General features: G+C 38.1%; 1 protein-coding gene across 5 annotated transcripts in view; it reads left to right on the forward strand.

Moving 5' to 3' along the window:
• Window positions 1-13,496, forward strand: part of TNRC6B (trinucleotide repeat containing adaptor 6B) — an 85,863-nt gene that overhangs the window by 25,429 nt on the left and 46,938 nt on the right. For 4 of the 5 annotated variants that reach the window (XM_018080288.2, XM_018080286.1, XM_018080287.2 and 1 more), the window contains exons 2-4: window positions 3,787-3,874; window positions 7,570-7,591; window positions 9,163-9,507. In XM_018080288.2, the coding sequence (XP_017935777.1) occupies window positions 3,787-3,874; window positions 7,570-7,591; window positions 9,163-9,507 (455 nt within the window). Of the gene's footprint in view, window positions 1-3,786; window positions 3,875-7,569; window positions 7,592-9,162; window positions 9,508-13,496 lie in introns of those variants that run through there. The other variant, XM_018080290.1, reaches the window with a different exon arrangement.

Consider the following 13,496-nt stretch of genomic DNA (forward strand, 5'->3'; position numbering starts at 1 on the left):
TTACTGTCTCTCCTGTGCTGTGTCGTAGTATAGGTAAACCAAGTTTGCTGTAGTGAAATTAAGTGAAGTATGAGGTCAGGAGGAGGGAAGATGACTCAGGGTACTGGTATCTAGTCCACACCTTTACGAGGAACTTTCAAACTCTCACACTGTAGACCTGAGGAAGGAAATGGAAGTTGCATGCACTAAAGTGCCACGCTTAAGTTTCTAGGAATTTCTGTCCTTTCCCTGTGCCTCGAGCCCATAATGTTGCCAGAACAACTCTTTTTAAAATGGATTTTTTTTGAAAAATGAATATTAGAATTTTACAGGAAATTAACAATTTCCAAAACTGGTAAATTGTTTTGGAGGTGGGCACATTTCTTGAATGTCTGTTTTTTCTTCTTTTTTTTTTTTTTCTTATCTTTTCCTGAAATGGATGCTTTGGTAACATGGACTTCACAAGTGTTGTCTGTTTTGTCTCTAGTTAACGAGCTGAAAAAACTTCCTTTCTCGGAACTGATTTCTTTTGACTTAGCCAGAAGAGGTTGTTGTAAGAACTTAAATAAGGTATTGAGTGTAATGCATCATAGCTACTGGGTTTGTTTGGGTTTGGGGTTTTTTATGAATAAAATAACATTTTGAAATGCAACTTAACAGTGCTTGGAATTAAAATTTGTAATACACTTCTTAAATACTTTTCCACAATGTTGATTCTAAGATTTATGGGAAATATAGTGTAATTAGGTCATATTTTTAAGACCAACACATGCTTTCTTGAAGAAAGCTAAAGTAAAAAGCTGGCTGCTGATTGCTGTTTAGCAAACTTCCTCTTCAGGGTTGTGGTGTGTCTGTGTTCCCATTACTGTGTGCTGGTAACAAAAACCGGAACCACACCCCATTGTATTACTCTAAATTCACTCTGCTGGGGGTTGATGGGTTTTCTGCCCTTGCTCATCTTGTCAGTGTAAGCAGCTGGCTGCTGGAATGTACATGATGGATCTCCCAGTTTTCTTGACCAGGCCGGGAAGGATTATCCTTTGGCAAATGAGGGATGGTTAATAGGCAGCTGCAAGTTAAACTTGCTTCTTGCATACAACTGAAAAGGAAAATAATTGATCATAAAGCAAATAGTAGTGAAATGCGTGAAAGGGCGGAATCGGGAAGATGGCGAGTGTGATACCCAAACTAGCAATAAGCTATTTACCCCCCTCATTCAGTGGTACTTTGTTAACATGTCTGTAGCATCCATTCTTGCTCTGTCATTTGGGGAGTGCAGCTTCATACTTCCTATGTGTTTGTGAGGTTTCACTCAGCGCTTTGTCAGGAACTTTATGATCTTGTGCGAGTGATGTAGCCCAAGTGTACAGACAGATCCCTTCCACCTCAGTAGAACTTACATGAATTGAAGCCTAAATACAGTTTTGGTAAATAAAGTAGACTAAGTATTGGTTGCTGCTATATTGTGGTTGTTGGTGATGTGCCCAATGGAATATTAAATGTGCATCTCTACTAAAAGAGCAGAAGGGGAGGTTGTCATGCAAAACAAAGGACTTCTTAGCAGCCTTAGTCCATATAGATTGGAAAACAGGCAGCAACAGTAGCAATGTCCATGTCCTAAATTTACCACAAAGGCAGACCATAATTAGGTGATTACTTCCAGGCTATGGATCTTTCATCCTTGACTCCTTTTAGTGCTGCATGTCATTGTAAGCCATAGGTTCAGCTCTGACATTTTTTTTCCTCATTCTTCTCCATTCCTGCTTTTCTGATCACAAAGCTAAGGAAAGTTCTTTTAAGTAGAAGGCTGTGCGTGTTCCAAGCAGTTACTGGAAGTCATTTTGTATTTTGATCCTACCATTTTTCAGCAGCTCTTTTAAGACAGCTCTCTAAACTTTTGCCTGCTGCAAGGAAGTTTTTTGGAAATAGTGTATTTGTAGCTGACACTGCAGCCCAAAAGGTATAGGTAGCTCAACAGTGCAATAGTAGTAAGAGTAATTTGAGGTTACAGTAACTTTGAAAGACGAAGGTGTCACAAGAGAGCTTTTTCGTGTGGCTTACAATCTGTGACTCAAAACAAAAAATTCTGTCTCTCTGCTATGACGGACAGTGCAGAGTACACTAACCTCCCCAGTCCTTCACTGAAAAACCTGCAAGGCTTTTTCTTGTTAGAGTTCAGTACTGGGAAGTATGCTTTGACATTTTACTGGGAACAGAAAAAGCAAGGACAAATTGGCTTAAGCAATACCAGACAGAGTGCATAAAGCACTGTTCCATATGATGTGGAACATATGCCTCAAACTTTGTTAAATGCAGACTGAACTTGCCATTGTGTAATAATTGCATTTGATGGTAACCTTGGGATGTTGTTACGAAGGACTCATCTTGCCCTTATCAATTTTATCGATGCGTGAAGAGAGCGAGCCTGACTTTAGGAAACAAGGAAGACTTTTCTGTTGTTCTCCATAGAACCTTTTGTCACTAAGAGAATTCTTTGAAGTCCTCAATCAGGAAGCTGTTAATACATAGCATCTCAAAATATTTTTGTAGGAATCAATTAGTTGTGCAAATGTCACTTTGTACACTGGCTTGGCAGTATCTAGAGAAAAAGAAAACAAAAGTATTACCTGTACCGTATAAATGTAATGGAAGGAAAAGTCTGAGTGATATAACAGCAAAGTCAACTCAAGTCTAAACTTTTTAAACTGTGGTCAGAAAAGAGCTTTGATTTATGCATAAATATAAGAAATAGTTCAGTACTACTATAAACTGCGGTGGTGTTTGTAATGCTGTTCTGTTTTTTATAAAATTTTCTTCTGAAAGATTATGGGTTATACTTGTTGGTTGTTTCCCATTTGTAGAGTCTCTCATCCTATCCCTTATCTGTCAGCTCATCTTTTTACATTAATTGTCTTTGTTTTACTCTGTCCCTGTAAAAGGAAATTACTCCAAGTGAGCTGGAAACTTGGCCTTAAATTTATTTTTAAGGAGGTGAAGAGAATTGGTTAACAAAAATGTGATTCACCATAGAAACAGCTCAGCCAATAGCATGTATGCAGTACATCAACTATTTCATGGTACTTTCATATTTGATACAGAACATAGCAACAAGATGATAGCTTGACAACAATAGCAACTGCGTATTTTTTTTTTACTTTCTTGAAAGAATGTTCTTGTGTAAAAAAAATAGAGTCCCCAGAAAGTTAATTTATATTACAAGTTTCATCACAAAAATTCAGTAGGTGGGTACAATAGCCTAGAAATTAAATTAGAGATTTGTATAATAAATGATGGGTTTGATTTGATGTGACACTTAAAGTCTCTTACAAGTGACATAGCTACAGGCAATAGACTAATCTCTTCCCCTTGTGAAGATAAATGTTGTATCAGACCAAACCATCTTATACTAAATTACAACTTTCCTTTTTTTTTTTTACCATATGAAAAGATTCATGAGAGTCTTTGTTAAATAATAGCACAACCCAATTATAAGGGTTCTTTGGCCAAAACGTCTTGAATATATTTTCTACTCTCAGGCATGTAGCTAATTTATATAGGGAACTGCCATAAGAGACCTGATCTGAATAAAGGAATTTTCCTTTGTGCAACATGTGGTGTGATTTTGGCCATACTGAGCTTGAAGGTGCTTTTCTTCTCACAATTAGACTGAAACCCTCAAATGGAAATGAGTATGATAAGAATAATCTAGCTGCTTGACTGCCTTTCTTGGGGGGGAGAGGCATACAGTACTTGTGGCTCTTACACAGCTTGATTGTGCTCATTTCATTGTTTTTCATGTTTTGGCAGAGAGAAGGAGCAAGAAAGGGAAGAACAGTTAATGGAAGACAAGAAAAGGAAGAAAGAGGATAAGAAAAAGAAGGACTCTGCTCAGAAGGTATGTTTTGATATTTGAGTTCTTCTATCCAGGTAAAACATAAATAGTATTGGTGGTATAAAGATGCTAAATTGTTTGTGTTAGAGCTTAGATTAGAGTGATGCTTCTTGAAAGAGTATTTTTGTATCATTTTTCTGAAACTAAAGTGTTTAACTTGGACATTTCTTCTCTTTGGGGTGTTTATTGAAGTAAAAGTTTTTTCATATAAACTATTTAAGTTACTTAATATGGGCTCTTTTGATCTCTCTGTGCCACTCCTGATGGTTTGAGGTGTTTGGAGATGGAAACACTGCTGGGCCTTTTCAATTCTTGCAGTAAAATTGACTATTTTCTAGAGCAAGAAGATCCTTTTTTTTTTGTCTTTTTTAAGTGCTTAAGGAAGTTTACATGAAGGAGGTTCCCTTTATTTTTTGCCAAGTGTTGCTTACATTTTACATTTTCTGTAGCACTTTTGCTGAAGCGTCTCAGTTCAAGTCTGAGTCGCGGAGAATTGATAAGTCACCAAAAATTGGTTTTGCTCAGAAAATGGGTTAGAAACTTGGTGTATTAGAAGGTCTCTATTTTGCAGAAAATCTAGTAGATTGTTCTAGGAGTTGACTTATGAATGGCTTTATCCATGCTTTTTACTGGTAAAATCCTTTCTGTCTAGTTCAGATGCAACCCTCCTGGAGTGAGTCCAGCAGAAGGCCCCTAAGATGATTAAGGGACTGAAGTATCTACAAATGAGGAGGAGCTGAGAGTATTAGGACTGTTCAGCAGGGAGGAGAGAAGGCTTGGGGGATCTTGCCAACCTCTGTAAATACTTTGTGGAAGGGAGTAAAAAGATGGAGACAGACTCTTCTCTACTGGTGCCCAGTGACAAGCACAAGGCATCATGCATATACTGAAATTCTACTTAATCATAAAAAGACTATTTTTTTGTGGATGTGTGTGGCTGGGCAACCACTGGAACAGGTTTCCCAGAGAGGTTGTGGTGCCTCTGTCTTTTGAAATGTTGAAAAATGTGTTGAATGTGGCCCTGTGCAATCTAGTTTTGATGACTTTGCAGAGTTGAGGAGACTCTTGGGGCCGGGTGGGGAACAGCAGTGGGAACTGTGCACTAGATTTCCAGAGGCTGTCCTTTCCAACCTCAGTGATTATATGAAATTAAGAGCAGAAGGCTTTACTTTCTTTCTGTAGTTTGTTTCTGAGTTGCTTCAGTAAGAACAGATCCTACAGAAGGTCAGATTCTGTAGTTTTCTGCTGAGAACAGGCAGCACCAACTTCAGTTAAATTTTGACTTATACAGGGTGCTTTTTAATCTGGCTTTTTCACCATTTTGAGTCTATCAGTTTAAATTAGATGCAGATAAACTGATGTGTTTCTGTTGTCTTTATGCAGTCATTGTGTTGATATGCTCCCAGTAATAGTGCAAAAGATCAGTAGCTACAGAATAAGGTCTCTTCAGTGCCTTTTTGCCTCAGTGTTCCTGCTGTTTGATGTTCAGGTAAAAAAGTGAATGTAGGAACCAGGAGGAGGCAGACCTTGATGAATAAAGAGGAGTGACTTGAGGATCATGTGCTGATATTCAGTGATAAAAGAGAAACTTCAAAAGGTTGTACTGATCATCTTGATAACAGTGCTGTGCTTACTGAGGAATTGGTGCTTTGAATACAAGATTTGCCAGCTTTCCTGTGTGGTCTCTCTCCTACTAAGTTACTCAGTGTTATTGGATGTTATGATATTCTGCCAAACTCTCGGGAAGGGTAAAGACTAAGTTAATCTCCTAGAGGCTAAACTTAAGAGTAATACTTGGATGTACCTAAGAATAACAAATCAGGCAACTGAATGGACAGAACATAAATGTGTGTGTTTGTTCTTAGTGACTGTGAAGGTGTTCACCAAATAAGCAGCAACGTTTTGGGGGTGCCTTTTTCAAACAGAGTTTGTATAACATGAAACAGTTGTTTATGTCTGGATCATCTGAAACTTTAAAAATAAAATAAAAAATGGCTTCGAAAGGGGTTGTGCAATCAAATTCACAGCCTAAATTCCTGTGGTTGTTGTCCAGGGGACTGTTTGGTAGCTTATCAGAAGGCTGAGCCTGACTCCACCTTCTCATTCACTGTAGCTGCTTCTCACCTGCTGATGCTCATAGGTTGCCCGCAGAGAGATGACAGCTGTAATTCTGAGACAGTGACACATTTTTCCAGCTTTTGAATTTTAGAAAAAACCAGATCAATTTGACTAGGATAGAGATACAGGATAGGCAGAAGTAGTTTGTGGTTTTTTTCCAAAATCAAACTGTGGTTTTCATGTAGAATTCTTGAAAGATTTGGTAAAATGGGGTTTTCCCAAGTAGACAAGTTACTAATTTATTGCTTACTGTTGACTGTAGTAAACCCATCAGCATTACCAGATTGTGTTAATGAATAAGCTTTTCCCTTTTCCTTTAGTAATGGAGCATCAGAGTCAATAAGTGCTTAGCAGAATTTTTAACAGTGTCACAGAGGATGTATCCATTATGTATATATGGATTTTTCATAAGTGAAGTTGAAAATTAACGTCTGGCTTGCTACAGATGCAGTTTTGGTATAGATGCATTTTTATGATCTTGGAGACTTTTGGATTATGTAATTCTGTGAAGTTACAATGCTTAAGATTTTTTATTACAGTGAATGTTCCACTTTGCGTATTGCAGTTTTCATCTTTGTAAAGTAAATGATGCCATAGCAATTCAGTGTAGTTTGTCTTTTTATTCTTTACCATACAAAGGAGTTCTGGCTTCGTTGATTTCAACAATAAACTGCTTTTTACTTGTGCTTTCATTATGCTATACTGTCACTGTGTACTTTCCAGAATTATGGACTGGTTCAGCAATTTCTTTTAAGAATAGGTGTCATAGAACCTGACACATGATGATCTTTAGGGTTTTTTCATTATTGTGCAGTGGAACTCCTGATGGACAGGTTCAAAACATGCTACAATACACATGATTCCAGAGAATATAACAGTGGTGTGTTTGTCTCTACAAGCTTGAAATCTGCTATGCCAAAACAATGTAGATGTACAGCAAAACCCATAATGGGTATGTTGGCCAGCATGAATGCTCATTGCAGTAATTAACTTCTTGTTGCATTCAACAGATTTCCTTTATAGGTGTTGCTGGTACATTTCATAGTTGTGGCAATGAATCCAGTAAGGTTTAGGATTTCTTCTTGGAAAAGATTTTAAGGGAAGGGTGAAATGGGAAGATGGCAGAGAGACAGACTGCTGCTGTGGTTATTCCTGCCAGCCCCAACAGTTCTCTGTGAGGATGGATACTCTCATAGACGGAAGGTTTTGTTACATTTTAGCTGCAGTACTTCACCTCCGAAACCTGAAAGAACTGTATTGCTATAGCACATGTTTATTTGTGCTTTGGAAGTCCACTTTTGGGACAAGGAGGGGCATGAATACTTGAAATCATCATGAGTGAAGTAATTACTGTTTCTGCATTGGGCAAAGGAATTACAGGAGTTCTAGCACTTTCAAAAACTTATGTATGTATAACTACAGCTACTGTTTAGACTTGCAGTTCATCAGCTGGTTATTTTCATTCAACAACAAATATTGTTCTTGTGCTCATACAATAAGGTTTTGATTTAGCACAACCTTTTCAGTGTTTGTTTTGAGGTTCTGAAAACTCTATTTACATTCTTGCTCTTAATTTGCAGGTCACAGATCAAAAAACCAAAGGTAAGAATCTTTGATTCTAAGGAGTACTTTTATTGACTTGAGCTCAGATTCAGATCTTGATCAAAACTATTGAAAAAGGAAGGGGAATTATGAGTCAAGACGAAATACTGAAGATGAGTATTCAGAAGAAATGAAAGTTAAGGTGATTAAAATAGGGAACTTGAAACTATTCTGCTCATGTGTTGTCAACATCAAAATACATGAAGAAGGAATGAGGACTGTGGATAAGTTAGCTGAAATATTTAGTTCTGCAAAGGTTTTAGGCAAGTAACCGAAAGCTGAAACTGCCTGTATAAATTGAATGAAAGACAAGGAAAGTACTGCTTCTGGTGAGGTACCAAAAAGGGTGAACATTACTTGTTGCTGAAAACTTAAGTTCAAGCACATAAAAGTCTAACAGATAAGGCAGGACTGATGCATGAGCATCCTGAAAGTTAAGCTAAACAACTTAGCTGATGTAAAAATATATTTAATCTTGTTTTGCATATCAGTTTTCTGTAAATTGTGAGGGAAAACTGCCATTATTGACAGAAAAGGACTAAAATAACTTGATTTTACAGCTAACAATACCTTTTGGGGTTTGGGCAATGAAGCCTTTATAGAGAAATCAGAAAACCCTTATAAAAATAAAATGTGAATAATAATGCATTCATGTTGACAAAGAGAGGCTCACTTGTGTTGATCTCACAGTTTTAAGAGTAAAAGTTTTACTGATTATTCTTACTTTTCTAGGGAGGAGTTTCTGGACAGTGCTTTCTGAATCTTCCACAAAGGCTGGAATAGGTGTATTAAATTTTCCTTGCCTTTGGAGTCTGATGTCTGAACACCTTCTAGGTGCCTGGCTAAGAATTTTTTTCTGTGTTTCCAAAAAAGCACATGGCCAGTGTAAGGGAACGTGAGTCTAGAGTCTCTTAAGCAAATTTTTGATGGTGTTAGCACTTCAAGGAGTTGTTTATGTTTTTCTTCTTCTCCAGTACCTAATAGCCCTCAGAAGCAGCTGGTCCTTGCTTATAGGGGCACCTGGTGACCAGCTGGGAAACTTTAAACAAGCCCAGTACAGTCACTGTATGTAGGACTGCCTTATTTAAGAGCAGTACAGAGAACTCAAAATTGTTAACTCTGAATCCAAGAGGAGGTGGGTTATTTCCCTTCTTTTTGTTTGTTTAGGCGATGGCTGTGTAGTCTAGTAAGTGATGCATAATAATCCAAAAACCAGCTGAAGATGAGGGAACAGAGAGGGGAGGCAGGGCCAGTTACATTTGACTGCTCATATTTTAAAATGACTCATTGTCTAGGGAGGTATTCTTTGCCAACTTTACATTTGCAAGAAATTTTGGACTAAGAGTGAAATACTTACTGAGGGCACAGTTTCATCCTTGACTACAGAGTTGCACATGGAAGCTGAAGTCTGCTGCTGCTGCTTATTCCTGTTCTTGGTTGTTGATAAGACTGAAGCTGCACCATATTTCAGAGAGGAATTAAATAATAAAAAAAAGAGTCACAGTGAGTTCTCGTAGCTAACACAGGTTTAAGTGGAAAAACTTCTGATTTTCACTCTCCCTGTTTTTCAGTGCCCGAAGTGACGAAACCAAGTTTAAGCCAACCAGTGGCTGCCAGCCCAATTGGCAACTCTCCATCGCCACCAGTCAATGGTGGCAACAATGCCAAAAGGGTGGCAGTGCCGAACGGACAACCGCCAAGCGCCACCCGCTACATGCCTCGGGAGGTGCCGCCGCGATTCCGTTGCCAGCAGGACCACAAAGTGTTACTGAAACGTGGGCAGCCCCCTCCGCCATCCTGTATGCTCCTTGGGGGTGGAGCAGGGCCTCCGCCCCCAACAGCACCAGGAGCAAACCCAAACAACGCACAACCAGTGACAGGAGCACTGCTGCAGAGCGACAGTGGGACTGCAACAGGCAAGTAACAGTAAGAGTGCTGAATGAGCAAGTGGTTGTGCGTGGCAGAAAAGGGATGACTAAAATTGTGCATGGGCATATCATCATATAATGAAACTCCTCCGATGGCTTTTGGAGAGCAAGCTTTTGCTATTTTAGCGTACTGACTTCTCTTGCTGTTGGCAGCAGTTGGTAAAATTTTTACTACTAGATGGAACAAGAAAAAGAGTTAATTTTTTTCAAGTATGTTTTGCGTGGTTTTAATGGGTGGCGGAAATGATCCCCAGCAAAGTAAACACACTGCATGAATAAACAGTTTTATGGTTGTCACTGATTAGTTCTTAATAAGTTCTTAAAGTTTCTTTACATGAATTTCTTATCTTGTCATGTTTTTGTGTCATCTGTGTAGATGGTATAGCAGACGTGTAGATGCCAGGTCTGTGAAGGGCAGATGTCTGTCACTTCTGATCTGGATGAAACAGAAAGAAGGTCCTTTTCCTCATGACTTTTTTTTTAGTAGTAATCTTGTGTTTTCTAATTATATAACCATTCTTATACAAATGGCGACTGTCCTGTTTTTACTTTTCCATTCATTTTGAATTTCAAAAAATTCATTGGTTTAAGGATTGTCTTATGAGCATGGGGAAGTTATGGCTGCTCCTCAATTTTTTATACCCTTGGGGAATTGCAGTAGCTGTAATATTTCTTCTTAAATTATAATAGCAGAAAAAACAAAATTCTGCTCAAGATATCTGCCTTCTAAAGGAGAGAATTAGGTGACCTGAAAAGTCAAGGACAACTTCAGTTTTAATAATAAGGGTGTTTAAAAAAGAAATAACAAATGCCTGAAAGCCAAAAAGAAAAGGATAACAATACCAGTATCTCTGAGTTTGCCTTTGAAAATCATACCAGATCAATGGGATGGTGATTTTTTTACCACAGTCTTAGAGAGCATAAACTTTTTATAGAGTTCTCTGTGGCTGAGAATTAAAAACAGAGGTAGCTTGTAGCTCTGGAATCAAATACACTAGATGGGATGGCTGTCCTTATTAAAAAGGATTATAGGAAAATTAATAATTCAATTTGTTTTGTGGTTTCAGTATTTGAATTCCTTTGTAGCAAATCCCCACTTGACAGATTATTTGTCTTTGTTCACTATTTAATAAAGGGCGGAGTGAATGTCAAACTAGAATGGCAGAGTTTTAACTAATCACTTTAGAAACAGATGTCTTAGAGATAGCTGATTTTGATAAATCACCTGAAAAGTGAAGAGGGGAGAAAAAAACTCACCTTAAAGTCTTTCCTTCATATATGAAGTCCTAGCATTGGTATACCTTCTGTATACCTTGGTGTACAGTGATTGTAGTAGACTGACTAAGGAGAATTTGTGGTAGTGAAGCATTCTAAAAGTTTTCAAGATTTATCATGAGCAGCATTTTTTTTGCTGTTGGGTGTACTATATGAGGACCATTTTGGAGTTCTATGTGATTATTTGACACCTAATTTTTTTTTCCCTGAGGCTGAAATTTGATATTATGAATTCTCATATTTTTATATTTAGGTTAATGGTGCTTTAACAGCTAAGGTGTTGTATGGCTGTATTAGCCAATGGTTAGTTGCTTTATCCTGATTTAAGTCAGGAGTGCCCAGAAAGGTATGTGTCCTTCAGACCTGCCTCACCCCATCCACATTTCTGCACTGCAATGCAGTTAACTGGGCTGGGGATCTGATTTGTATTAAATTAAATCAAGTTGTTCTTTAAACCCAGTTTCAGTCTGATTGTTACTAATTCACCTAACTGAGTATCAGTGGGAAATACGTGCTAGCATGTGAGAGTAGGTGTGCCAGAGGAGTGGGAATGAGCAGCTGGGCAAGAAAAAGACCAGGCTGTCGTTTTTGGTGCTCCCTCAAAGTGCTTATGGAAGTACAATATTGCTATCTGTCTTGCACATCATTTATCCCATCTGAGATCCTGCCTGTTGACAAACTGAATTTCAGGTTGGGCCCAATTCAATCAGGCATATATGCACTGATACTGTGATTAATTCATCCCATCTGAAGAAAGGCGAAGATAATGCAGCTTACCTACTCCTTCGTGTTCTTATATTCACCAGATGGCCCCAGATGGAGTTGATGAGGCCCTAATATAAAAAGTCAACACGTAATCCTTCTTTACATACATCTTTTTCTAGTAGTTTTGAAATCCTTCTGTAAGATGGCAAAACCAGTGCCCTGAAAGATGACACCAAGGTTACTATTGTCTCGTACCAATACAAGGGGATGAGGTGACAGGTGTTCTGTGTAGTTCTTCTAATACCAATAATTCAGGACATGCAAGAAAGTTTTAGACAATAAAACGAATACTTTAGTAGTGAAAGTCTTTCAGTAATTACAACATTCCACCACCGTCTCTAACAGCAAAATTGCAACTTGATTTCAGGACTCCTTAAAAGTAGCCATTTGCTAGTAACTTTCTGCATTTCAGTCAGATCAGAAGCTTCATTTTCAGCATGTTTGTTATTAAGGAAGAGTCCCTTTAAGAACCAAGATTCCTTGCCCATTATCTTTAAACTAAACCAGAGCGCCGAAGTTTTGATGCCACTGTCAAATATAGCAAGGGGATGCTGGTTTTATAAAACAATCCATTAAATTGTGATCTAGCACACTATGTTAGCATCCCAATCTTAATACTTTTAGAATGTTTTCACAGAAATGAAATGCTCTGTTAAAGTCACTGATTTGTAGGTCCTGCTGAGCGCATAGCTGCTCATGCATCATTTAGTTGCTGAATCATTTGTGAGTTCAAAAGACAGTGGACAGCAAGCAACCTTGCAGTCTTTTGAGCTTGTCTTTGGCTGTTCTTCTTAAACTCTTCCTGTGATCAGTCTAATCACAGTTTTTTTAATTGGAAGGAGAAAAAAGGGTTACTCTGTGCTAAATGATAGACGGATATAAATATCGGTAGAGTCATACTTCCTTGCTATTGTTAAGTTTGCATTTGAGGTTAAGGCAACAGAAGGAACAGAATGTACTTGGGAACTTCTTGGTCTTTTGGATCTTGGTGACTGAGGTTTAATGGGTGAAGACAAACTACTGTTCATCAATATTCAGAGCTTATGAGGGAGTTCAAACCTTGCTGTAAAGTCTAGATCTTTACTGGTAGCTCTCAGTGAAGGGGGATTTGGAAGGCATTCAGTGGATGTTGATTGTTTAAGCTAATGAGCTGAAAGCCTCAGACAGGCATTGAAAGCTGATCTTATCTTCTATTGAAAGTATTTGCAACCAGAAATTGTCAGTTTTTATTATATAACACAGTAATTGAGGCAGGGAGGGTTATCCACTTTTTTAAGCTATTTACCTTGCTTGCTTGGAAGCTGTCATATCAACCAGTACTGGTAGTAACAGTATATATCCAGGTATGAATGCTGCTGCAGCTGTTACTATGGAGTCTGTGCTCTGCAAAATAAGTGGAATAACTGAATAAGACTAATATATTATGGTTCTGTATGTGGTTTTGTCCAAGGACGAGTGTTTAGTCTTCATCACTGGGAACTTGTGAGGGCAGTTTAGGATCCCTTGGATTAAAAATATAGAGGAAAAATGAGTGGAACCCTATATAGAGAACAACACTGAGGTTCTAATGGACTTAAATTATTTAGAGTATCAGGTAATAATGTGGATGGCAAGGGAATCTTGGCTGATGTTTTAAACTAAATAGTGATAATGTGTCTGCATACATGTAGACATCATGCTGTCAGCACTGACATAGGCTTCATCTATTGTGACACTGTATTAATTTATGTCTTCTTTAAAACTATACAAATATCTCGTGCACATGATGTCATACCATGTAGGACATAATAATAGTTCACTACGAATGAAAGAAAGGGACTCTGTGTATTGTTGTTTATTCTGTTCATTTCCTTATAGTGATTCCAAAGCTCATTGAAATTGCAGGTTACCTCGTACAATGTGCTAAGCCAGCAAAAACCTAACCTGTCAAAAAGTGG

The sequence above is a fragment of the Manacus vitellinus genome, unplaced genomic scaffold (assembly GCF_001715985.3).
Source record: "Manacus vitellinus isolate BGI_N305 unplaced genomic scaffold, ASM171598v3 scaffold_5_pilon, whole genome shotgun sequence".
In the NCBI taxonomy this organism is placed as follows: domain Eukaryota; kingdom Metazoa; phylum Chordata; class Aves; order Passeriformes; family Pipridae; genus Manacus; species Manacus vitellinus.